We start from the raw sequence: 27986 nt of genomic DNA, 5'->3' as shown, positions 1-27986 counted from the left end.
ATGACGTAAGAACTGGCACGTATCATTACATCGTAGAAAGGGTAAAAATGAATCATTTTTCAATTACAATTTTTATGGTACCGTTTTTCACTCCGTGGAGAATGAACGTATGAAGTGATACTCGGAGGGAAGAAATGCAAAATCCTTAAAGAACTATCAATTGACAGTAGAAATGGATGCCCGAGAAAGAATAAGGAAAATGGCCTGTCACTTTGTTCTTCCTTGTTTATCAGTTCCAGCCAATTTCCAAAACTTAATGGGATTTTAAAAAACAACAAAAAAACCCCGAGGCTCTAGAGAATGCAAAGCAAAATTAGCAGGCACCTCAAGCACAAATCAAGTTCAAAAACAAAACAGAACAAGCAACCACCGTGTCAGTAACCTAAATATACAATATGGTGGGTCTACTTCCTGGTGAGTCTTTGCATGGGAGGCAAAACAACAGAATTACGTTTTGGCAGGATTCTTTTTTTAATTTTTGAAGCAAGGCAACGAGACAGTGTTTCACCTAAGCATATCATATAATAATCCAGACTCAGCGCTCCTGTTTTAGGAGACCGTAAAGCAGCTGTATGATACTGCCAGAAACATCTTTTTAGCTTTTATCAGCCTGATGTGGACTGAGCCACTTTTCTGCATTCTGTTCTTCCAAACTCCTGTTTTTACATTTTGCACTTTTCCAGGGGGGTAGATAACAACTTACTAGCAGTTTGCCATCATAGGAATGTAGCCAATGTACTTCAAAGTCGGAGGGGGAGGTAGGCCTGGGATCTTGGCTTGGGGAAGTCAGCCCGTGTCCATAGGAGGGAAGAGAGGGGGACAGGCAGGAAATGGGGCATGTTGGAAAAGGTGCAGAGCAGAGACAGAGACTTCCAGAGAGGTACTTTTGCAGCTCAGGGAGAAAGCAGACACAAAGTTTGATAGTGGGGAAAAAAGTCATATACTCAGCCATCTGTTCTCTTTTTCGAGTTCCGCATAGTATCTTATGTTCCTTCTGGCACTGGCAGAGGAAAGAAAATGCTTTTATTCCCATCTCTCCAGGGGAAAGGGGGAAACATTCATACTAAAATTCTCATAGAACTTTCTCCTGTGGGTTTATCAGAGTCTGACTTGCAAATCAAATACTTAAATGAGTAAAAAAAAAAAAAAAAAAGACCATCTCTTTTATTTTTTTTTCCTAAAAAATAACGTTTAGCTATTTTCACCTTTACCTCCTACATGCCTGTTTAACTGGACTCTGAATAGTAATGCCAGTTTTGTGTCCTTTCCTGATAGTGATGTTGAGCTCAAAACAAATTTTCCTGAAGTCCAAGGTAGCTGTAATAGAATTTATTAAGCAACTGTAACTTTTTCAAATAGCGTAACATTTTATGCACTGCATATTTTCATTATTGTGTCAATTCCTTTGAAAAAAGTTGGTCTTTATTTTTTTTTTAAGATTTTATTTATTTATTCAGGAGAGACAGACAGAGAGAGAGAGAGAGAGGCAGAGGCAGAGGGAGAAGCAGGCTTCCCGCTGAGCAGGGAGCCCGACGCGGGGCTCGATCCCAGGACCCTGGGATCATGACCTGAGCCGAAGGCAGAGGCTTAACCGAGTGAGCCACCCAGGCTCCAAAATAAGTTGGTCTTATGCTTCCATTTTAATCGAATACCTACTACATTGCAGGTTTAATTTCATTCGGGGACACAAAACTTGTCCCCCGATGGCTCAGAATTGTCTCAGGATTAACAAAACTCCAGCCAGCACCTAACACACTAGGTGCTAACTGGTTATCACTTACTTATTGCTGTTGAATATTTACTTTAGAGCTCATTGTTCTGTTTGGAGACTTTCTGCCCTGAGAAGCGTCTGTGGATGTACTTGCATTTCACTTTGATTTCCCGTGAAGTTGAGAAACAGTGTTCGATAAATCTTTTGAAAAAGACATAGATTTGTAGTCTGATAGGGTTCCAAGAAAAAGAATCAGGGCTGTGTAGCTTTGTCCGCGTGGAGCTAGCATGTGAATTATAACCAAACTATCATCTGGACATCGTTGATTGCCTGCTGGGTAATGGGCACATTTCCCACCTGAGCACTGATTCGGATGTAACGGCTGATACGTGGTGTACAGAGACATCAGCATCACCACTTTGGCATTACAGCTTTGTATAAATCCACCAAGCCTCTGACATAATACATTACATCAATTCAATTATTCAAGTAATTATATTTAACCACTTGAATTACTGAATTGTCTGGTAAATTACCATTTCCTTTAATGTAGTAACTTCTTCGTTTAATTATTCAAGTAATTATATTTAACCACTTGAATTACTGAATTGTCTGGTAAATTATCATTTCCTTTAATGTAGTAACTTCTTCGTTTAATTATTCAAGTAATTATATTTAACCACTTGAATTACTGAATTGTCTGGTAAATTACCATTTCCTTTAATGTAACAACTTCTTCGTTTAAACAAATGGTTTTGTTTACATTATGCCGTTTAATTCCCACAACAACCCCATGAAGCATTCCTCTCTTCATTTCACAAGTGAAGAACCTAAGATCCCCTTCACGTTGAGACTACATGGGGAGAGACCGGAAAAGTATTAGCAGCAGAGTAAGGTAGTCAGATTTTTCCTTTCAGATACTCAGTGGTGGGAGGAGATCCAGAGGCTGGAAGACCAGGGATGGGGCTGCTGTGTGCATTGATGCAGGAGAGCTGGTGGTCCAAGGTCACTCTGAGAGCTGTGGAGAAGGAGAGAAGTTTGGGGGTTGGAGGGATTTAGTTGGCCTTGGTGAGTGGTTGGGTTCTGGTGGGTGAGGGAGAAGAGTCAGAGCCCCTCAGAATTCTGGAGGGGCACATGGGCGGCTTGTATCCATAGCCAAGTAGAGCTTTGTCTCCCTAAATTACATCCTCCTCTCTTGGTATGCCCTTGGCTTGGTCTTGATAAATGGCTGTTGAATGGCAGTAGCGGAAAAATACTATATATATTTTAGAAAATTGCTTATGCAGAATGAATGGAATCCCCCCATAATTACAGCTACAGAATTCTGGGTCATAAAGAAAAACAAATTGTAAAGCACTCCTTAATGTTTTGCTAATTGCAAAACAGAAAGATTTCTAGATGAATAGTAATGTAAGGACTACTTAGGTGGTGTTCATCCCCTTTGCAGAGAGGGAATGCCTTTGCATGGCTTTTCTGACCTTCTGGTATACATGAGAAATTGGCTCCAGCTCAGCCTTTCCTAAAAGTTGGAGGGTTTCTTTGAAATTATTATTGTAATATATGAGTTGTGGTCATAAAGTAAGAAAGCTGAGCAGAAGAGTTTTTAATGGCATCTCCGAAGTATGTAATACTTTGTCAGCATCTCCGGTTTAGTTAGGAAGACCTTGAACTTAGCATGCTGAGCTCCCCACACTGTGAAGTCAGCCTGAATTCCTCCTCTCTCCACAACCAAGCCTTTCAGGGCTCTTTAAAGTATGTTCTCTCTTAAAAAATTACAATTGAAAAGGGGAAAAAATGGATGTGTGTGTGTGTTATCGTTGGGTGAGTATCTTCTACCTCTGTCCTGTAAGAGAAACTCATCTCTTTTATTCTGATTTCTTTACCTGATTGTTTTTCTCTCTGAGTCTATGAAAGCAAATGGGTTGGAGCATTTTCCTGACAGATTTTTCCTCCATTGGTTCTCTCATTTGTGTCAAACTGATGAGATGTGCATAGCAGCTTAATTTTAGGTAAAAAAAAATTATCAGACCCGTTAAGTACATCACTAAAAAGTAGTAGAGGTTCTACTGACTCAGATATTCTGGGAGAGACGGAGTGCCTGGCTCAGACGGTAGAGCATGTGACTCTTGATCTTGGGGTCATGAGTTCAAACCACACGTTGGGCATAGAGATTACTTTTTAAAAAAGTGTTTGCCAGGTATTCTGGGAGAAAATAATCATCATGCCTTCACGTAAATGAGAGAAAGCTCTCATTTGTACAGATTTTGCTAAAGAGCTTTTACATAGTTATCTCTGAGATAAACTATGTTGGCGTTATTTCTTCCATTTAATACACAAGAGAACAGCTTCAGTGACCTTCAGAAGCCAGAATTAAGAAAATGACAAGCCAGGATGGGGATCCAGGTCAGATCCCTAGCTATTTCCACTCCACTGAAGTTCCAGCTATTGACTTCAAACTGTTAAACTAATTGTTGTTTTAATCTTTGAGAATATAGATTTGATAGTTATTAAAACTTTTAAATTCCAAATTCAGGATTTTTTTTTTTTTGAGGAATGATCGGTTAAGCTGATGGCAGAGTGTTTTTCCGGGCAGTGGACCTTAGAGCCACAAATCCTGATCCCAGAGAGCTTTGTGTTGTTGCTTGTGGGGAACAGAGCCTATCTGGGGCCATCTGCATGCACGCTGTTCCACTGCTGCGTTCTAGCTCATGCGATATCGGAGAGAGACATAGCTCTCTTTAAAAGTTGACCAGGGCTTTAAAAAATGTACATTCCAACATGGTAATGGTCTGTGGAATCAAATTAATGGGTTGTAATCAGCATTTAAAAAAAAAAAAAGCAGGGGCGCCTGGGTGGCTCAGTCGCTAAGCGTCTGCCTCCGGCTCAGGTCATGATCCCAGGGTCCTGGGATGGAGCCCCGCGTTGGGCTGCCTGCTCTCCCTCTCCCACTCCCCCTGCTTGTGTTCCCTCTCTCGCTGTGTCTCTCTCTGTCAAATAAATAAATAAAATCTTTAAAAAAAAATGTACCTAGGGGCCACCCGGGTGGCTCAGTCGTTAAGCGTCTGCCTCCGGCTCAGGTCATGATCCCAGGGTCCTGGGATCGAGCCTGCATTGGGCTTCCTGCTGGGCGGGAAGCCTGCTTCTCCCTCTCCCACTCCCCCTGCTTGTGTTCCCTCTCTAGCTCTGTCTCGCTCTCTGTCAAATAAATAAATAAATAAATCTTAGGGAAAAAAAAAGACTAGAATGGAAAATATCCAAGTATATTGCAAAAGGTAAGGGTAGGTATTGTGTGGGGAAACTTTTTTTTTTTTTTTTAAGATTTTATTTATTTGTCAGAGAGAGAGAGAGCGCACAAGCAGGGGGAGCGGCAGGCAGAGGGAGAAGCAGGCTCCCTGCTGAGCAAGAAGCCTGATACGGAACTCGATCCCAGGACCCTGGAATCATGACCTGAGCCAAAGGCACATGCTTAACCGCCTGAGCCACCCAGGAGTCCCTGGGGAAACATTTTTAAATAAAACTTGTGTTTCCGGGTGGGAGGATGGGTTAGCCTGGTGGTGGGTATTGAGGAGGGCACGTTCTGCATGGAGCACTGGGTGTTATGCACAAACAATGAATCATGGAACACTTCATCTAAAACTAATGATGTAATGTATGGGGATTAACATAAGAATAAAAAAAAATGTAAAAACAAAACAAAACAAAAAAAACTTGTGTTTCCATTTTATACACATAGCACACACACATACCCACATATATGTAAAACACACAAATGTGTATGTGTGTAAAATGGAAACAAAAGTTTAAAGACTCTGATGTAAAATGTATGTCTTATTGTGGAACTCAGAATAAATAAAAGTTTCAAACTTATCAAAGTTTAAACAAGTGAACTTACAAAAGTGTTAACCTGGTTTAGACAAGATAGGTCCTATCTGTACTTTTTATTTAGGAAAACAGCACCAGTTATAGAAGCACTATGGTGAGTTTTTTTTTTAAGATTTTTATTTATTTATTTGTCAGAGAGATAGCGCAAGCAGGGGGAGCTGCAGGCGGAGGGAGAAGCAGGCTTCCGGCTGAGCAGGGAGCCTGATGTGGGGCTCGATTCCAGGACCCCAGGATCATGACCTGAGCCGAAGGCAGACGCTTAACCCACTGAGCCACCCAGGCGCCCCTAGTTTATATAAATAGATTTGTGAGCATTTTTAAATGCACAGGCTTAACATTTATAGAGAATAACTGCTATTCACAAGTGGATCTTTCTAAGGAGTGCCGAGGACTCCTCCAGCAGTACTTACTGAAGGCGCCGTGCCAGTGTTCCGTGAAGCAGGCACGTTCTGTCCCAACACTGCCCCCCGTCGGCTTCCTTCCCCCGTCTCACGCACGGTGGGGCCCATGAGAGATGCTCAGTCGACATGGCTTAGCTGGGTGATGTCTGAGCAGCTGGTGTTTGTTGCCTCATTTGCCATCCTGGTATGGCAAGTTCAACCAGCAGAGCCATTATAACAATCAGGGACATCAATGAGAACAGCAGCGATCTGCAGATTTACTTAAGCCTCGTGGCTTCCATCTCTTACGCTGTAGTGATGACAGCATTTGTAAGGTGGCATGAACAAAGGATGCTAGCCCTCCAACCTAACCTGAAGGGGGGTCTTCATACTTTGGATTGCATCAGCTGGTTGCCTGGTCAGATGCACCGCATGGTGCAGGTCAGAGCCGTGATGGGCAGGGAGGGCAATGCAAGGCTGAACGGACTTTCAAAGCTTCCGGAAACATTTCAGTGTAATACCCCTCGTAGTTTCGTGAAACTTTTGAGGAGAAAATATTGTTTCTATTTATCAAAATTCTCCTCCAAGGGAAAAGATGCTTAAATGGTAAACGTTTTGTAGGAAGAAAGAAAATTAGAAACCAATTTAAAAAAACAAAAACAAAACTCGTAGCCACACTAGTTGGCTGAATTCTTTAGGTTCCGGATTTCTTGGCAAATCTGTGACATTATCTGTTACTGCTAGATTGATGTCTGGAGTCATCTCCAGTTCCCCACACCTCCCTTACTCACTTCATCTCTATCCCTAACCTGTGGCTCCTACCCCTTATTTTCTGAAACTTGAGTTTATTCTAGCATGGCATCTTTCAGTAAGAATGGCTTTCCAAAGTTTTGGTCTTGGGGGTGGTCTGAGATTCCTGTCCTAGTAGTCTCTCGAGCACACAGTTGTTGCAAAGTAAACTTACAAGTCACCTCGCAGCACCAGGAAGCAACGGATGCAGCCAGGTCAGCTGATGGATCATGTTTCTTCTTCTTCTTACATCGTTGCCTGTTGTATTTGCTCAGGAGACAGATGAACACATTGAGGTGAACAGAGTTTGGACTCTCAGCCTTTGGAAACCCAGGTGGGCTTCCTAAAACAGCAGTGGTCTGAGGCTGATTTGCATTTCCAGAATTCTACTACAAATGATCTTCTAAAAGGAATTCCTAGGAACACTGTGACCTGTCTCTGCATAGAGCTTCATCAGAAATTTTAGTGCAAGGTCAGGTTTTGCTGGGTTGGTATTTTTTTTCCCTCTCATTTTGATGAAGTTGTATAAAAGGGGAAAGAAATATTTCTAGGATTTAAAATATACACTTGGTGACACTGTTGATTGGAATGGCAGATTTTTCCTTGGGAAATGGACCCCTCTGCCTCCCAGCTCTGTGCCCCCTCTAGGGCACAAGCATGAAGGAGATGATCCATTCTATCCATCATTGGGGACAGCTGATTAGGACCACATGGTGAGAGTTTAGAGAAGAGTAACTTAACTCTTATCCATTCTCCTTTCCAACTCTGTGAAAATTTGATAGAATAACTTCTTGGTATCTTCAAGCCCTGCCATTTCATATTTCCTTTCTAGAAACATTTTGTCTTTAGACCAAGGGTCTTTGGCCATAGAAAACACTTATGTGTGATTGGGATGGAAGCCCCTCCTATGTAGATTTGCTGACAATCGGGAGCATTGCATCTTCTTTCCCTGGTCCCTGCCCCAGACCTTGTGTTTACCTAGCATATTTCTAGGAATTCAACCTTAGCCCTTGATGGTACCTGCCAAATGTTCCAGCCCTTGCCTCAGAAAGAGAGTGTTTTCTAACACTCCCTAGGCTCCCTACCAGAAAATTTTGGCCAGCTAGCTAAGCTTTGCTATACAATTGTATATCACAAGACATTGAGTACAACTACATAAATACTAAAAAATAATCGGAATGAACATAGTCTTGAATGAGCCATTTGGACACAGCCTCAGACTTTGAGAAGTTAACGATTGAGGTACAATCAATGAAATCTCAAGATGGCATTGAAGTCCAAAGGCAATAAAATTGACTATACCCTCTCATTTTCCTTCTACAATCAAGAAGGGTGAAGAACAATACATCAAAACTTTATGGCTTTAAGGATTTTTAAAAATCTCCTCTAAGTGATCTTTTAAGAACGAGCAAGGGGCTTTTTCAGGAGAAATCCCCTTAAGCCGAGAAGGCTTTAAGTTTCTGACATTCTGTAACTTTCTTTAACAATGATAATGAAATGCCTGCCCTATCTGGAGACCCAGAGAAGATCTGTTTTGATCTTTATGGTCCTTGCAGTTCTGATATTCTTACGTTTTTCTTTACTATTTAAAATATTCATTGTTTTGTCATCTGATGCATTTTGCTGGGTTACCTTGGCATCGTCTTGACCCACAGATTGCGCTTCTCAAAATGGGTGACTTACTAAAACCATAAACACCCTGCCTTCCCTCATCAAATGTCAACCAGTGGGCTGTTGTGAGTTGAAACCACATGATCTGTTTCAGATTAGGTTTAAATCCCTGTTCTGATACATGCTAGGTCTTTGACTTTGTACAAATTCCTTAGTAAGAATAATGGTTAACACTGAGGTCTCACTCTGCGGGATACCACGGGAAGCACTTTGCATAAGGGAGTGGTTTTCATTTCCTCCACAGGGCTCTGAATAGTGCTGCCATTTTATCTCCATTTCATGGAAAGGTTAAGTAACTTGTTCACATAAGGAGTCCTATAACCAATACACAGTAGAGAGGGCAACGAAGTTCTTGCCCTTCACCACCTCTAACAGTTAGGAGTTCGTAGCTGTGTGAGCATTTACTCTGACGGCTACTGCTGTTGTTAATGTGATCAACTTCTGAGCCTTGGCTTCCTCACCTATAAAATGAGAAGAGGACTACTTCTCGGGCTTGTCAGGAGATTAAATGAGATGATCAACATAACGCTGTGCCTGTGCTTAGAAGGATCAATCAGCAATAATTACTTTTGTGAAGGGCACCATGCTGGGCAGACTAGAAATTATAGAGATGACAACCTTAACTCTCAAGGGGCCTGCAATTGTTGGAGCAAATGAAATCTGTTACAATGAGCCAATTGCAAAGCACTATGGGAAAGAGCAGTAAGAGGAATATAGACCAGGACGCTCTGCCTGGGACACTTTCCCCCTCCCCACACCTCCCTCCAGCTCTTCTTCATCAGCTTACTCTTACTTTTCAGGTCTCAAGTTAAACATCATCCCTTCTGGGTACCTCCCCAGGCTCCCCCAAACTAGGTTTGGTGCTTCTTCTGCTGCCCTCCCCCTTTCACATAGAACTCACCTCTCCCAGGCTCTGGGAGGACCGGGACTGACTGTTCTAGCTCCAGCACCCAGCACAGGGTCCCATACATAGGAGGTGCTCAAGAGTGTTTGCTAAATGAAAGGAAGGAAGGAAGGAAGGAAGGAAGGAAAGAAAAAAAGAAAGAGAAGGAAGGAAAGATGGGATTTTTCAGTTACATTAGCCTCACCTCATCTCCTGGACTTTGCTGAGGAAATTGAGGACACACTGAGCAAATGAGCAAAATCTGGGGGCAAAACTCGTCTATCCTGTGGCAGAATCATGATCCTAAAAATTTCCAACTGACTTAAACAGTGAACTGGGATTAACAAAATGAGATTTGACAAGAATAAGTGTAAAGGACTACATTTGGCTTTCAAAACCCACTAACTGCCCCGGGACCGTCCAGGGGAGGCTGTGACTGAGTGAGACGGACAGAGACTCCACATTGGCCAAGGCAAAGAATCCAATCTTGGACTGCATTAATAAATACGTTGCATTCAGGATAAAGGTGGTGCGTGTCTTACCATTTCGTTTACACTTCAAGATGGACAATGAAAACAGGAATTCCAAGCAAATTGCTCAACCCCTCTAAACTTCATTTTCACCATCTGTAAAATGGGCACCTGCCTCATAGGGTTGTGAGCATCAAATAATTGGATGACTTTATTATCCCCATTGGCAAGGAACAACCAAAGAAAGGAACTGAAATGTTTAAAGAAGTAAAGAATTGGGTGGGAAAAAAGGAGACACTATAGAATAGTCTCTTTCAAAGTTTTCTTATATGAAGAAGAGACTAAGCTTCTTCGTCTTTATGAACCTAGATGGCAGAAGTGCCATCTAAGAATGAAAGAAGTCAAGACAGGCATTTCAGTTTGACAGAAGGAAACACTTTCTAATGTCTAAAGCTATCCAAAACAAACTGTCTTGGGACCTGGTGAATTCCCCATGTGTCCAGGTATTCCAACACAGGACAGGTGCTCACTTGGTGGGTCTGGATGAGATGATGCCTCAGGGTTGTCCCCCTGTTGGGATTCATTGAGGACTTGGTGTGTGTCACTATTATTTATTGATATCTGGCTCAGATTCATTACACATATCATCTCATTTCATGCTAACAACGCAATGGAATAAATTCCATTGTAAGTCTCCTTTTACAGAAAAGTTGGCGAAATTCGATACTGTGCTCAAGGTTGCATACTCTGTAAGTTACCAAGTCAAGCTTTGGACCCTGATCTGGGTGACTCCAAAGCCCCCGCTCTTTCCAACGTGGCTTTGCTGGGGCTTCTGCCCCAGCCGCCTGGGAGCTTTGTGTGCCGTATGAAACAGAGTGGGGGAAGGTGGAGCATGGTGCAGGATTGCACACTGGAAGTGTGTGGGCCAGATTCAGCTGACATACGTTTTGATTGGCAGGCAGAGTGCTTTTGGCTGCCAATATTTAATAATTGGAGGAGTTCACATAAAAACCTGATTCCCTACTTATCTTTAAAAACTGGAAATTAGCCATATTGGCCCCTATTCCACTTGGCAACAGCCGGCTGATGCAAGCAAGGATTGCCTCTTCCAGACCTGGTCCCCACACTCTCAACGGTCAGCTTTCTCACCGTCTCTCATCCTGTTACTCCCCTCATTTGCCTTCCTTGCCCGGCCCCCAGAGGGATGTCTGCGTGCCATGCCCAGTGTGAACATTCCAAGTGAATGAATGACAAATCGTAAGTTTGGGAATAGGAAAAGCGCTTGCCACCCTTTCTGGGTGAGGACTCTGAGCCCCAGGGAGTCCCATGGTGGCACAAGTTGTCAGTGCAGGACCTGAACGGAACCCTGGTTCCAGACTCCTCATGACTCTGGAAGGAATGTTTGCGTGATAGCTGCTCTCTAGGAGAACCCGAGTCCCAGCTGGGGAGGGGGTGACCAAGCGCCCCCTGTACTTGTCGACTGTACCCTTGGAAGGAATTCCATCTCTAGTCTCCATAAAACAGGACCTTCTCTGGTTTGGCTGTTCTCGGTCAGGAGGGGGCTATCACAGAGACCACCAAGGGATCACTGGCACTGATAGCAGAGAGAGCTAAGCTTGATTGCAGTCGTGAGAATTACTTGTCAGTCTGTGTTTTGGATTTCTAAGTTCTGTCAGAAGGACCATGCTACCCCTGTGTCTGTGCCCCCATTTCTCCCATTGGGGTGGATATTTGAAGGTGGTGTTGCTCCCGAGTCATTCAGGAGGGTCAGGGCCAGATGTCGGTGTGGTAGAGAGAGAATGGTCTAGAATCAGGAAACCTGAATTCAGTTTTGGCTCAACCGTTCATATTATTCCTGTGCTCCTTCTCTCTGGGCCTCAGTTTCCTCTTCTGTAAGATGAGAGACAGTGTTAGGATATCATAAAAGCCTCTTAACAGTTTTACAGTTTCATGATTCAGAGGCAGAACTGGAAATAATAGGACTTGGGACATGGCCAAAATCTTGGCAGTAGAAGAAAGTTACAATAGTCCTTCAGAGCTCCTTGCATCTTCCTCTCCTTTCTCCTTCATTTGTGCTTCATTTCCTTCTTTCCTTCCTTCCTGCTGTCTGTCCTTCCTTCCCTCTTTCCTTCCTTCCCTCCATCTTGCCTTCCTTTTGTCTTTCCATCCATCCATCCATCCTTCCATCTTTCCATCTATCTTTCCTCCTTTCCATCCATCCATCCATCCATCCATCCATCCATCCATCCTTCCTCCTTCCTTTCCACTCTTCCTCCTTACCTTCCTTCCTGTCTTTCTCTTTTTCTTTTCTTTTTGAGATGCTTCAGATGATCAAGATGAAGAGCTAACAGGTCATTCAACTAAGCAGCTTTGCGTGAACACCCAGTCAGCGAGGTTCCAGGGCACGCGGAACGCCTGAGACCTCTGCTTTTCTGGATCTTATAGTCCTAGTCAAGCTTACCATCTACTCAGCACTCCACTCTTATTTAGATCTTCAACTAACTTATTTAGATCTTAGCTATAATTGTTAAAAAATGACGTTCCTCTTCTCCTTTAAGGCAACATTTCATACTTTGTCCTCTGATCAATCTGAAAATTTCTGTGTGGAGGAGGTATGTGTGCTGAGCAGAGAGCCGAACTGTAGTAGAAAGACCTTGAGTTCACGGACTATGATTTATGCACAGCGCTGGGTGTTTAATACATTCCGATTTCACCTTTTTTCTTGCTTCACCTGATATCTTCTCCATAAACATCAGCTGACTGTCTCCCATGTGCCCAGCCTGTGCTGGACACGGGGCTGAGATGGTTGATTACCCTGATCTGCCGCTAGCTGCCCATGTTTCAAGGAGCAAGTTCATAAAAGATGCAAGAGGAAGGAGTGAGGGTGGACTGTCGTCTGTGTTTTCTGCTCTCCTTTCTATCTCTTGTCCTTTTCTCCTCCCTTGCTATTCAATTAGCTGTTGTAACTGGGCCAGTGGGGCTTCAAAGTGAGACAAGGCAAAACTACATGTTTCTCTTCTGAAGAAAGGTAGTCAGGAAAGAGCTTTTCCAAAAAGAGGCATTTCTTATTTTGTACCACACAAATAATACATTTTTAAAATTTTTAATTTTGGGATAGCATCTTGAGTCTGAGACATGATGACCTTTCTCTATTTGCCTTGCTTGAACAGAAATATTTCTGTACAGTATCTATCTAGATGACAGAAGCTGGAAGCTGATATTCCCAGGTCAGCCACCCCAGGATTTTTCTCACTTTTGAATCCAAATACTGAGCCACCACTATTGGTAACTGTGATTATAGATATAATCTATAATTAGGGTTGGTGGTAAACTACCACTGAGGTTTTATGATATTCATTTGGAAAATCAGGATAACTTGCTAGGAAATACCTAATTGAATACTCTGTATGGCCTATCATCCTCAGACATGTTAGTCGAGTGACTTCTTTAAATGAAGGCAGAGATGTTTCACTGTGCTCCCCGCTGAGCAGGGGCTAAGAGGAACAGAAGGACGTATTTGCAGTCAGGATGACTTTGTCACAGGGGAAAATTGCATTTTTCATGAGTAGCCCACCCGGATGCAAAGGGGAGTGGGAGAAAAAGGTTGCAAGGACCCATAACGTGAAGAGTTTGCACTGGATGATCTCCAGGAACTATTCCAGCTCAAAAAACAGTGCATCACTGTTTTTAAGAAAGAGCCCCAAGTTCTGATGTTTTCAAAGTATGCTTTTGAGATACAACAATTCACCCATTTAAAAGTGTACCATTTAATAGTTTTCAGCATATTGACAGATATATGCAGCCCTCAGCACCGTCAGTTCTAGAACATTTCATTATCTCAAGAAGAACCCCCGTACACTTTAGCTATCACCCTTTCTCCATCCTTAGCTCCCAGCCTGAAGCCACCACTAATATATTTTCTGTCCCTATAGATTTGCCTATTCCGGATATTCCATAGAAATAGAATCAAATATGTGGTATTTTATTATTAAATATATAAATATATTGATGGCTTTTTTCACTCAGCATGTTTTTTTTTTTTTAAAGATTTTATTTATTTATTTGAGAGAGAGAGCGTAAGAGGGGGTAGGGTTAGAGGGAGAAACAGACTCCCTGCCGAGCAGGGAGCCCGATGTGGGGCTCGATCCCGGGACTCCGGGATCATGACCTGAGCCGAAGGCAGTCGCTTAACCAACTGAGCCACCCAGGCGCCCTTCACTCAGCATGTTTTAAAGTTTATCCATGTTGTATTGTACCACGTATGAGCATTTCATCTCTTTTTGTTGCTGGATGATATTCCACTGTATGGATCTACCACATTTTAGCTACCCATTTATCAGTAGATGGACATTTGAGTTGTTCCCATGTTTTGGCTATGACATTCATATACAAGTTTTTGTGTGGACGTAAGTTTTCATTTTCTTTTCTTTTTTTTTTTTTTTTTAAAGATTTTATTTATTTATTTGAGAGAGAGAGAATGAGAGACAGAGAGCACGAGAGGGAAGAGGGCAGAGGGAGAAGCAGATCCCCTGCTGAGCAGGGAGCCCGATGTGGGACTCGATCCCGGGACTCCAGGATCATGACCTGAGCCGAAGGCAGTCGCTTAACCAACTGAGCCACCCAGGCGCCCAAGTTTTCATTTTCTTGGGTAGATACCTAGTGGAGGAATTTGCTGGGTCCTATGGTAACTCAATGTTTAACCATTTGAAGAAATGCCAGACTGTTTTCCAAAGTGGTTTTACCATTTTACATTCCTATCAACAGTGTATGAGGGTTCCAATTTTTCCAAATCCTTGCCAGTACTTGTTATTGTGGGTTTTTATTTATTATTACAGCCATCCAACTGGGTGTGAAGCAGTATCTCGTTCTAGTGTGGATTTGTATTTCCCTGATGACTCATGATGTTGAGCATCTAGTCATGCGCTTATTGGCCCTTTGTGTATCTTCTGTGGAGAAAGGTCTATTCAGAGCATTTTTCCAGTTTTTAATTGGGCTATTTGTCTTTATTATGAGTTGTAAGAGTTCCTCAATTTTTTATTAATATTATATATTAATATATTTTATATAATTATATATTTAAATATTTAATATCATCTAGATATAGAGTGTAGTGACACGTTACAGATATATATATGTCTAGATTTTAATGTATTCTAGATTTGTATAAATATTTACTAGATATTCTAGATACAGGTCCCTTATCAGATATATAATTTGCAAATATTTCCCTCATTCTGTGGGTTCTTCTCACTTTCTTTGATAGTATTCTTTGAAGCACAAAAGTTTTAAATTTTGATGAATTCCAGTGGATCTATTTTTTTCTTTTGTTACTTGTATCATAGTAAGAATCCAGTGCCAAATCCGAGATCATGAAGATTCACCTCAAGGGCTTCTTTTGAGAGTTTTATAATTTTAATTCTTACATTTAGGTCTTTGATCCATTTTGAGTTAGTATTTGTGTATGGTGTGATAGAAAGGTCCAGCTCGATTCTTTTGCATGTGAAGTTACTCCAGCACCATTTGTCGAAAAGCCTATTCTTTCCCCATCGAATGATCTTGGCACCTTTGTCAAAAATCAACTGACCATAGACTCATGGGCTTACTTCTGGATTCTTAGTTCTACTCCATTGATCTATGTGTCTGTCCTTACGCTAGTACCACACTGTCTTAACCACTGTTGCTTATAGTTTTTGTGGTAACTTGAAATTGAGAAGTGTAGTTTTACACTTCTTGTGTTAAATATATTCCTAAGTACTTTTTTCTTTTTGATGGCTGTTATAAATGGAATTGTTTTCTTAATTTCATTTTCAGATTGCTCATGCAAGTATATAGGAATATAATTTGCTTTTGTATATTGTTTTTGGACCCTGCAATCTTGTTGAACTTATTTACTAGTTCTAATAGTTTTTTTTTTTTTTTTTGGTGAATTCCTTAGGATTTTCTATATACAAGATTATGTCATCTGAAAATAGAGAAAATCTTACCTCTTATTTCTTTTTCTTGCCCAATTGTGCTGGCTAGAATGTTTATTGCATTATTCACGATAGCCATGGCGCCTCTAATATAATGTTGAATAGAAGTAGTGAGAGTGGACGACCTTGTCTTGTTCCTAATCTTAAAGAGAAGGCATCCAGTATTTCGTCATTAGTATGACATTAGCTGTTAGGGTTTTTTTTGTTTTTGTTTTTTGTTTTTTTGTAGATTTCCTTAACAGGCTGAAGAAGTTCCCTTCTATTACTGGTTTGTTGAGTGTTTTTATCTTGAAAGGGGTTTGGATTCTGTCAAATGCTTTTACTGCATCTACTGAAATGATCGTATGCCTTTTGATTTTTATTCTATTGATATGGTATATTAATGACATTGATTTTTGGATGTTAAACCAATCTTGCATTCCTGGAACAAATCCCACTCAGTCATGGTGTATCATTCTTTTTATATGTATTCAGTTTGCTAGTGTTTTGTTGAGCTTTATGGTATCCACATTCACAAAAGATATTGATCTGTGGTTTCCTTGTGATGTCTTTGGTTTTGGTATCAGACTGCCCTCAGAATGAATTGGGAAGTTTTCCCTTCTGTTTTAGAACAATTTTTGAAGAATTGGTATTAGTTATTTAGATGTTTGATAGAATTCACTTGCCATCTGGGCCTGGGCTTTTCTTTGTGGGTAGTGTTTTGGTTACTAATTCAATCTCTTTACTTATAGGTCTATTTGGGTTGTCTGTTTCTTGCTGGGTTAGTTTCAGTAGTTTATGTCTTTCTAGGAACCTGTCCATTTCAGGTTATCTAACTTACTGGCACACAATTAACAATATTCCTTTATAATGCTTTTTATTTTAGTAATGCTGGTAGTAATGTCTCCTGTTTCCTCTCTGATTTATTAATTTGTCTTCTCTCTTTTTTTCTTGTCTTGGCCTGTCTGTTTAAATGTTTTCCAATTTGTTAATCTTTTTCTTTTTTTTTAAGATTTTATTTATTTATTTGAGAGAGAAAACACAAAAGAGAGAGCAAGCGAGCACGAGCCGGGGCGGGGGGGGTGGGGGGAGAGAGAAGAAGAGGGAGGGGCACAAGAGGGCAGAAGGAGAGGGAGAAGCATACTCCTCGCTGAGCAGGGAGCACGATGCAGGGCTCGATCCCAGGACCCCAGGATCATGACCTGGGCTGAAGGTCTTAACTGACTGAGCCACCCAGGAGCCCCATCCAATTTGTTCATCTTTTCAAAGAACTAGCTCTTGGTTTCACAGATTTTTCTCTATTGTTTTTCTGTTCTCTACTTCATCCATTTCTACTCTAATCTTTATTCTTTCCTCCCTTCTGCTTCCTCTAGGTTTAGTTTGCTGCTCTTTCCCTAGAGTTTTAAGGTGGAAGAGTGGGTTATTGACTTGAGGTCTCTCTCTTTTCTCAGTGGAGGCATACAGCTATAAATTTCCCTCCAGACAGCTATAAATGTTAGCTCCATCCCATAAGTTTTGGAAGATGACATCTTCATCTTCATTCATCTATTTTCTCATTTCCCTTTTGATTTCTTCTTTGTTTCATTCACTAGTTAGGAGGGTGTTGTTTAATATGTGGGCTTCCCAAGTTTCTTGCTGTTACTGATTTTGGTTTTCATTCTACCGTAGTCAGAGAATACTCTTTGTATTATTTCTGTCCTTTTAAATTTGTTGATGTTTGTTTCATGGCCTAGCATACAGTTTATCCTAGAGAATGCTCCACGTACACTTGAGAAGAATATATAGCCAGCTGTGATGGCTGGGGTCTCTTTTAGGTGTCTCTTGGGCCTCTCTGGTTATTAGTGTTGTTCAAGCTCTCTATTTCCTTTTTGATTCTCTGTCTAGTTGTTCTATTGAAGTTGGGATATTGAAATCTTCATCTATGATTGTTGAATGGTCTATTTCTGTCATTTCTCTCAGTTTTTGCCTCATGTATTTTGTTACTCTGTTGTTAGTTGCAGATATTTATATTTATTATATCTTCCTGATGGATTAACCCTCTTCTTATTATAAAATGTCCCTCTTTATCTCTAGTGACATTTCTTGTTTTAGAGTCTATTTTATCTAATATTAGTATAGCTACTTCAGTTTTCTTATGGTTGGTCCAAAGCTCTGCTTTGAATTTTCATAGACTTTGATGGGCACTGTAAATGAGTGAAGAAATTACCCCTTTTCCTTTTTACCCCCCTTCATCTTTCAAATGAAATATTTTACCAATCAACCAACTCTCCTTGAGCACTAAGTATGGTCCCCAACACGAAAACCTGTGTGACGTGAAAACTCTTGGGTCTAGATTAGAACCCTTTCATGGGATTGGTTCATCCTCTTCACTTCATCCTCAATAAATTAAAATCACATCCTCCTCTAAAATAACGAGGCGTCATCATGACCAGAACTTAGAGGTAAGAAACTGAAATTGAAAAGGAAATCAGGAAAAATTTTATTAAAATCAGAGGACTACGAAGGTTTTAGGAAAAAGATGTTTACTCTTGAACTCCTCTTCAAGTCAGAAAAGCTTCCCTGAATTCTTTGGGTCATTCACTTGCCCTGAACGCAGCGGAAGAACCCCCAAGTGATGCTGGTGGGAAATGGCATGGAATGAGGATGGCATGCTGGGACCCCTGTGTCTGTGGGGCTTACTGTGCCAGAGTGAGTACAGATTTCAAAAGGAAAAAACACATTTAAAAAAACAGATGTAATACCACTCAGAGCACAGAGAGTAAAATGATTTGCCTGAGGTTTCACAACCAGTGATGTCCCTGTTTGATCTTTCCCTGAGTCTGAGCCCACTTGTTGTCCTAGAGGAGGATAGCCCCGATCCTGCCATTAGAGGAGAGCACCTCACATTCTGGGCCAGTTTCCTGTCACTGCTCTGAGCTCTAGGAGTTCAGAGAGGGGAGGGGGGCGTGACCTCTGCCTAGCTGGGTGTTGGCACGAGGCCCTGGTGACAGTGTGTCTGCGCTATGAGTGTGCCGACAATCTTTGGAGCAGCTCTTCCTCGCTCAACAACCAGCCAATTTGGTCTCAGGAAACTACTCTGCAGTGCTGGCTGGGTTCAGAAGTCATTTTTAATTTTGTGACAAAGACAAATGTGTCCTAGGGGAGTAGTAAGTGGTTTTACTGGTGATATTAATGGAACCGTGACCTCTTCTGTATCTATGGTCCTACAAAACAAAAAATGTTTGTATTATAATATGTCAGGCAAGTTCATTCTAGCCCTTCCTTGAAGCAAATTGTAGAGGAAGTATACTATTAATAAGCCCAGAGCATTGTGTGTGTGTGTGTGTGTGTGTGTGTGTGTGTATCCACAGTCCTAACCTCATTTGCAAACACAGTGGATTTTAACCAACTGCTGACTTGATACAAATGATGTACCTTGAATTGTGTTGGGATGGACACAATTCACTGAAGTTCCGAACAGAAGTGCAGTGGGCCCAGGGCTGATACTGGTATTGGCTTGTCGAGGCCAAGAGTTGTAGTCAAATTCAAGTGTTGGGGGGATCCAAAGTGACAAAGGGAAAGGAAACATTCAAAGGCACATGGAGTTCACCTCTTCTGTTTTCATTTGGGATGGGAATTCATTAGCCTAGATAGGACTACACTGATGTTTACTATTTCCTGCCCCAACTTTTTATGCCAGTGCCCTTTGTTTCAAATAGTTGCTTAAGGAGACAGTAAATTAAATGTGAAGGATTTACAGTTTCGTTACATGAATTAAACCATTTCCTGGTGTTTGTGTTTACCTTGGGACTCACAAAGAAGACAAAAATATAGACTCACAGGAGGAAGGAAAGGAATGATCAAATCCCAATAGTTTCTGCCTGAATGTCTAGCTCAGCAACTTTATTTAAGGGAGGAATTTTGTGCTGATAAGTGAATCTTTGTCTCTGTATAATTAACTTTTCCTCTCTGCATATGTTGCTACACCCACTGAGCTCTCCTAATAGACATATAACTATTAACTGTGCAGTGTTAATGTCTATTGGGCAAAACCAAAGTAAATCAAATGGCAGGATTGATAGTTTTCCTCAAGTAAAAATGGATGCTGCTTTATAATTTGAGACTTAAATTTAATAATTCAAAATGTTATTATAAAATAATACATGATCATTCTAGAAAATCTGACAAATATATAAAAAGGTAGATAAGAAAATAACAACAAAGCCACTACTCAAACATTTTAGTGTATTTTTTTCTATGCCATAGACAAATATATAGTTATACCTTTTATAGTTAATTTTTTTTTATACCTTTTATAGTTAAGATCATGGGTATAATTTGTGATTTTCATATATCCCAACCCCCTCTCTTCATAAGTTCAAATCTCTCATAAAAATAAGAAAAGTAAGAGCCAGCACATATCCAGTATTAACTGTCTGCCAGGTACCATTCTAACCACTTTATATATATTCCTTCATGTAAACCTCATAATAGCCCTTTGAAGTAGATTTTGCAAATGAAGCACAGAGAGTAAAATGATTTGCCTGAGGTTTCACAACCAGTAAGGGGGAGAGCCAGGATTCCAACCCAGTTTGTAAAGTGTGAGCTCTGAACCCCCACCATCTGCTGATGCCCTCTGACTCAGCCTTTGTAACCGCCCTGTCCCCAAGCCTACCCTCACAGCCCTGCCCCTGGGTGATTGTCCTCTTCTCAGAATTCCTCTAATACTAGACAGTATGACGGGGCACATCCTTTCCCCACTGTGTGTGTGTGTGTGACAATCAGGCTGAGTCTCTGAAGAGCAGTTGCTGGCTACAGCCCTTGTGGGGCTGGGTGGGGGAGTAGGGGGAGTTCCAGCCCTGAGGGTGGTACAGGGGAAGGTCAGGAGATACTGGCCTCCAGGCCTGGCTCTGCTCACCTCACTTCACATATTTACACCTCTGTCTTATCTGTAAAAGGACAGAGTTGTTGGATAGCCCTTCATCCATTTTGTTAGGTCATTCATTCATTCACTGACTACAAGTCAGACTGAGATGCGTACAATCTGTCTCCTCTCCTGTAGGAATTCATCAGCCAGTTTGTAGCCAGAGAAGTAACCTGCCCGTTGAGTGTAGAGTGTGTGAAGTGTGGTTATTGGAGAATGTTGGGGATTTGGGGAGGGCCCCTAAGGTGGGCTGGGGCGGAGAAAGGGTATAAGGAAGGGGCTGGCCTAGCAAGGCTTCCCAGCGGACAAGGAGGAATTCTGTGTCTAGCGTGTGTCAAATGATTCCATCTTAAGCAGGCTACACCAATGTTACTTTTTTTTTTTTTTTGAATTAAAACTACAGGAATTTATTGTCTCACATTCTAGAAACTAGAGGTTGAAATCAGCGTGTCAGTTGGACCATGCTACCTCTGAAACCTGTAGGGAGGGGGCTCCTTCTATGTCTCTTCCTACCTGTGGTGGTTGCTGGCAATCCTTGGCAGCCCCCAACTTGCACCTCATCACTCAGTCTCTCCCCGTGTATTCATGTGGCTTCTCCCCCCACCCTCCCCACGTCCGTCTCCTTGGGGCCATCTTCCTAAAAAGGCACCAGTCATACTGGAGTAGGAACCCACCCTACTTAACTGATAATTCCATAAGCAATGACTCCATTTGACCCAAATGAGGTCACATTCTGAAGTACTGAGTCACATTCTGAAGTGAGGAACTTCCACATTTTGGTTTTGGGTTGGGGGGACACAGTTCAACCCACAACAACTTCATAGCCACCATCTAGTCCAGGCAACCACTGCCTACTTACTGCTGTGTGTCTCCATTCTCCATTCAGCGTCCAGAGCGAGCTTCCTTAAAGTACAGCAAGCAGGTGGGGGGAACTCGTTGGATCTTTCAGGTCCAGTTGGAGAGAGTTAACACCATACTTCTTTCCATCTGGTGTCTAAGGCTGAAGCCAAGGGCAGAAGATGGGAACACAGTGACTCCTGAAGAGATCATGAGATGTCAATGGGTCCCTGAGGGTGAGGGCATTGGAGGCTGTTCGAAGGTTCCTAAAGGATCTGATGCTCCTTCTGGTCCACAGAGGAACCACAGAGAAGTTGAACAGGTGGTTTGAATCCTTTTGGCCTCTGAGACTTGGCCAGATGCCATTCTTCTGAAGGGTGGTATCTTGGTGATTATTTAAAGCGTCTTCCAGCCCTCTCTGCATGCACTGGGACATACTGTGCTATTAGTAGATACCTAGCACATACTAAAGAAATCTAATCTGCCTAGGAAATCAATGCAGTCCTCAACACCGCTTGTCCGGGCTTTCCCCTGGCCCCGAGCAGCTCAGAGCTTCTCACTCATTATTAGTCTGCTGGGAAAGGTCTAGAAAACCTTTAAGTCAGGCTTCTGTCATTCAAATGCTAATCCTCTCTCCAAACTGACACCTCTGCATTACCTCTGTCTGCTCCAAGGTCAGCTGACCATGGCACCCAGGGCCCTTTGACTCCTTACAAAGGCTCTGGAGGGCGCTTCCTGAGGCATTTAGCATAGCTGTGGTAAGAAGTGTATGCAGAATATTCTTCTTTCTTTCTCCCTGTGCTTTTATGGCTTTTTGCAATAGTGACCTAAACCCACCCCACCCCCACCCACCCCACACATCACAATGGCATTTTAGGGCATCAGGGGCAATCTGACTCAAGGTCAAGACCTCTTTAAGGAATTTGGTTTATTACAGAAGCATTCTGTTTCTGGGCAAAAACAAAGAGGGCCAAATTCAGAGACAAGAATGTGAATTTATGGATTATATTAAGAGGGACTCGTGTCAGTGACCATCCCGCCTCACCCAGCTACGGTGTCTAGATGTTGTTGATACAACCATTCATATATATATATATACATATATATATATATTATGTATTTTTCATTTTCTTCTCATTCAGATACAGGTAGACCTTTCTTAGAGATGCACAGTGAAATACCCGAAATTATATATATGACTGAAGGAAGGGAGATCGTCATCCCCTGCCGGGTCACGTCACCTAACATCACTGTGACTTTAAAAAAGGTAAAACTGAGCAATGCTTCTCTCAGAAAATCTTTACTGCAAGTGAGCACAATGAATTTCAAGTCCTTTTATCTCTCTGGAATGATTTTCTCACACATTTGGGCTGCTCAGTGGACTTTTCTGGAATGTCCTTTTACTATAAAGGATAAGTGCTAGAAGCCATACCCAGGCATGTACTTAAATGAAATATCATGACAATGTGGTGGGCATAAATCTGTGTGAATATAATGAAAGAACGAAAATCATGCAAATGTTCATATATTGCCACAAATCCAAGTGTTTGCAAATGTGAGAAAAACCAATTCTGTTGCTTATACAAAGTAATAGCTTGGCAGAGAGTGGTTACTCTAGATTTTTGCTAAGGTCAGAACTGTGAGACAGGTGCGTGTGGACCCACCACCTTTAGTTTGGGTTGTGAAGTTCCTGGGAACAAAAAGCTTATGTCCTGCTGGGCAGCCAAACCTAGCTGCTTAGGGAAAGGGAAAAAAAGGGAGTGGGGGCAGGAAAGCTACACATGACATTTTTTTCTTCATATCAAGTTGTAAACCATGCATGTGGAGAAAGAAAAAGATTTGGGATGGAATCTAATAAAGATAAAAGCTAAAATGTCACATTCTAGCTAATTCATCGATGCTAAGAGTTTGGGAACAGACTAGGGTGAAGAGGTGGATAAGCACTCCCCAAATGGAAAATGGTGGTGAGTCCCGAGAGCTTTGAGCTTTAAGAGGAAAAGTTAAGCCTTTCTCAAGGCAGCACGAAGCACCACCATCACCCTGTAGGTACTCACGAAGTGTTTGGTGGTCGCAGTAGTCGAGTCTGAAAAGCTTGGAGGGATTTCCAGTATCACTAGAGTCCTGGAATATGATGGAGGTGTCTCCCAGTCTTCTTCCCTTGAATTCACTTTCCTACATTATTGATTTGATTTAAGCCCTCAGGATAGTCCATCGGTGACAGGTTTTAGCTTCCATTATATGTATGTGTCCCTGCCAGTAATTATAAAAGCATTGTATTCCAGAGCTGGAAGCATCAGAGGAGTTTAAACCAATGGGTGGAAGGAAAAACTGAGATTCTGGGGGAGTTGGGGACCTCCCAGACCACACTGGGCTTTGGAATCCGTATCTTGACCTCTCCTTCCATGCCCTTGCCACCTTGGTTAATGGTTTAGTTTGCACAGGAGAAAGACCAGAGTGGTTAAGAACAGAGCCCCGTGGCACGCTGCCTGGATTCTGATCACTCAACCACTTAACCTGCTGGACAAACTGGCAAAGTATCAAAACCCCCTCCACCTCAGTTTCCTCATTGGAGAGATGGGGTCGCACCCACCTCACATGGATGTTAGGAAGTAACTGAGGTGATACATAAAAAGCCCTTAGAACAGTTCCTTATACAAGCTGAGCGCCATTAAGGGTTAGCTGTTATTATTTATCTAACAGCTTAATACCCAATACTTGATTTATTATCAAGTGATATTTATTATCAAGCGTGGTATCCACTCCTCTTAGTCTGAGGTAATAATCACTGTGTGATGACCGTGGAACATACCACGGGACTGCCTTTTGGTTCTAGTGCAGATCATTTGTCTGTTGTAAGAAACAGTCCCACATTCCCCCATGTAAAAATATGAGGGGGGGGGAGCTTATTTTCTCTGTTTTTCTACCTAAGATCTATAACAGACATGAGAGAAAGAGAGAGAGGGGGGGAGAGAGAGGGAGAGAGAGAGGGAGGGAAGAGAGAAAAGCACACTGTTCTAATAGGGATTTGGGTTTGCCACATATATATGGAAACTATTCGAACCTATTATGTATGTATGTCGCCCTAAAGTTGTAAGATCTTTTCCACTTCTCCACTTCTCCTTTTGTCCCTTTTAACCTGCTGTCCCCTCCCTCTCCTTTCCCCCGCTAGTGTTGGCGGAGCCGTGTAAGCCGGAGACAGCCTCCCTGTCCAGTCCTTTCTCTCAGGGCTGCCCCTCTGCGTGCCTCTCTGTGACACTCGTAGGCACCACCACAGCTGATGAGCTACATGGGCTTCTGCTAGTTTAGCTCTCGGCAGCTCGGAACAAAGCTTCTTGGTCAGTAGAATCCTACTAGTGGCCATAAGGGCAGATTAGAGTAAGCGAAACTTCCTCTGAAACCTTAAAGGAAACTTTAGTGTATTTCTCAGTTGTGCTGAGGAAGTCCATCAGTGAACCTTTCTTTTAGATTCGGTACATGCTCGTGTTCACCTATGTTTAAAGCATCATAGGTCTCAGTCCCTGACTTAAATTTGTCTGAGCTTTCCCCTTAATAATTTGCACCAAATTAGAGGAGAAGGTTCTTTTCCTCCCACTGGAGATAAAGCCTTCCTAAGCCTGCAGATAGAATCATGATTTACTAGAACACTAAATGCATCCTTCACTTGCTTGCAAGTTCCTCATAAACAGGGTGCAGCTCATTTCAAAGCCGTGTGACACTCTGGTAACACAGACAAACGCAGACATGCTCACTGGGAGAGGGCGCTGGTGACGTTTCCCAGAGGAATTTCTGCCATGGAGTCACAAATCCCAGCCAGATTAGCTCCTTCAACAAGCAGTATAAATAAGTGATAAACAGATAAGCGATGCAAGGTGCACTTTTTCGAAGATGAAAAAGATCTGAAACATCTTCAGGGCAGTTTGCCCTTTCCTTTTTAATCTGTTGTGGGAAGGTAATCTGATTTTTTTCTTCCCCCCTTTTCCAGCACGGCATAAGTCATAGTGGTTGTCAGAGACGCCTCTGAAATTGGGCTGGCAATCTGGCATCAGGGGAATTTGGCTGGGTCAATCAGTGGAGCAATATCCCCTTTATAAAGCCTCATCCCAAGGCGGATTGTTTATATGGTAATCTTTAAAAATAAAATTCTTGGCGTCCAGCGGAAGGCATAAGGGAAAATCAAATCATGGATTCCTTTCTTCTGTTTGGACTCAATGTGTCTGGGAATACTTCTAAGAATGTGAGAGCACTTCACTCACAACAGCATCTCCGGCCTCCACATCTGTTTGCAGCTGTCTTCACTGTCCATTTCCCTGGAGTTTCCCCTCCCAGAGGCAGAGTCGAGGCCCTCAGCCTTCCCAGAATGATAACCCCAGCGAGCACCAAGTGAATGCTATGAATCTCAAAGGACTGGGACTTCCTTAGTCCTCTGAGGACAGCCACCTCTTTACTAAATCATGAAAAGTGGGAGGACAAGTTATGGCTTGTTAAAAGCTCCAGATGATGAGGCCCAGGAGGGTAACCTGGCGGCCCCAGTGGAAAAAGTCCTAGTTGGTTTCTCTGTGGAGTCTCAGGCCAGTCCGTTACAAGGATGATTCCCAGAGGCCAAGCGATATGGGCTCCCAGTGCAAGTCTGACATGACAGCTAGGTCTATCCCGGGTGGGTGCAGCTTGTTGCCGAGACTGATAACGAATTATCGTAATTACTGTAGTTTATCATCATAATGTATATCTTGCTCCACGCGAAGAAAACTAAAGAGCCCATGATGACAAACTAAAGTTTTTACCTGGACCATTTTCATTTTCAATGAAAACTGTGTTTCCACAAATTACGAGGGAAAGAGTATTGCCACGGTGCTAGTACGATTTTCTTAAAACATCTTTTTTTTTTTTTCCTTTTCAGTTTCCCCTTGATACCCTGATCCCGGATGGAAAACGAATAACCTGGGACAGTAGGAAGGGTTTTATAATAGCGAATGCAACATACAGAGAAATAGGGCTTCTGACCTGTGAAACAACAGTCAACGGGCATTTGTACAAGACCAACTATCTCACCTATCGACAAAGTAAGTGATGTTCCAAAGGCATGAGCGCAGGCGAAAACACCAAAATGCAGGGAAACCTTGATTTAAAAAAAAAAAAAAATCTCATTTCTTCTGCTTGCAGCCAATACCATCCAAGACGTCCAGATAAGCACTCCAAGCCCAGTCAAATTGCTTCGAGGACGCACTCTTACCCTCAACTGCACTGCTACCACTGATTTGAACACGAGGGTTCAGATGACCTGGAGTTACCCTGGTGAAGTGAGTGACATTTTTCTCTGGCTTCTGGAGGGCAGTATTGCTTTCTGGCAAGTGACATGCCGCTGGGTTTTTGAGGTGGGGCAAAATCAGCATCTTCTGACTCACGTGGCAGTTCCGAGTGAACAAGGAAGCTGTGGGTGTGTTTCGGGGCTTCCCTCGTCTGATGTTCCGTGAGTGTGTGTGCATAGATACAGTCTTTTGATGTCTGGAGGTTTTGTTTTGAAGTATATAGGCTGGTATTTCTGTTGCATGATTCCGGGTGGAAAAGGGGATTGTTTCATCCTTGGAAACTGTTCTCTGGGATTTAGAGATGAGAGGGAAATTTATCACTCAATGCCAGGCAGGGCCTAACTGTGGTAAGAACAACAGCAAAAAGCTGTTGTCAGCGCGTTAATTTCAGATACCCGCAGACAGCGAGGCACCTGATTGGAGCATGTTTGGAAAAGATATTCCAAGCCAGCCGGCCAGTATCCCCTTTGTTCAGTGACAAAGGAGCAATGCTGTCCTTCAGAAAAATGAGAAGAATGAAGACTGAGTCGGGGCTCCTTATTCAGACCAAACGTCCCTGCAAACAAACAGTCATCGTTTGCAGGCGTGTAGATGGGGAATCGATGATCAGCTGTCGTCCCTGCGGCCCCCATTGGCTGGGTGGCAGTATGACGGATGGGGCATATCCCAGGCCCAGTCGTGCGTTCGGTCATTCAGATTGCGCAATCACAAAGGTTACCGATGATTAAATTTTATGCTAAGATTAATGCGTCAGCCCCAAGCTACTGTTATTTCTCATCAACATTTATTGCCATGGAAATAGAGTAACTTGGCAACAAAAAGATGCAACAAGTGCCCTGTAGGAAGGACTCGTCAGTCCTATTTTCTAGAAAGTGATATTGTTTCATTTAAATAACAATGCTATGACTTGCAGCAATTGTTTCTGGGTTTTGATAGAAGTCAGATATTCTCAGTAAACACCAGGAGGGAACAAACTCTTATCCTGTTGGTGGCTGTACGACAAGATATGATAAAACATCTACTGACCGCCAGTTACCTTCGAAAATGGCGTTGTCCAATAGAACTTCGTGTGATTGAAATACCTTTTCTGACTAATACAGTAACCACTAGCCACAGGTGGCTAATGAGGGCCTGGAATGTGGTTCCTGTGACTAAGGAACCGAATTTCTTATTTTAATTTTAACAGCCCACATGTGGCTGGTG

At 42.3% G+C, this 27986-nt stretch overlaps 1 protein-coding gene across 5 annotated transcripts in view; it reads left to right on the top strand.

The window, feature by feature from the left end:
• FLT1 (fms related receptor tyrosine kinase 1) overlaps positions 1-27986 on the top strand; it is a 173547-nt gene that overhangs the window by 28371 nt on the left and 117190 nt on the right. For all 5 annotated transcript variants that reach the window (XM_081814774.1, XM_081814773.1, XM_081814776.1 and 2 more), the window contains 3 exons: positions 22620-22744; positions 26375-26537; positions 26638-26774. In XM_081814774.1, the coding sequence (XP_081670900.1) occupies positions 22620-22744; positions 26375-26537; positions 26638-26774 (425 nt within the window). The remainder of the gene's footprint in view (positions 1-22619; positions 22745-26374; positions 26538-26637; positions 26775-27986) is intronic.

This window comes from Leptonychotes weddellii, chromosome 3, assembly GCF_054177405.1.
Source record: "Leptonychotes weddellii isolate Sample4059 chromosome 3, ASM5417740v2, whole genome shotgun sequence".
Classification (NCBI taxonomy): Eukaryota; Metazoa; Chordata; class Mammalia; order Carnivora; family Phocidae; genus Leptonychotes; species Leptonychotes weddellii.
Note: the sequence above shows the minus strand (reverse complement) of the source record. Positions and strands in the feature narration are given on the sequence as shown.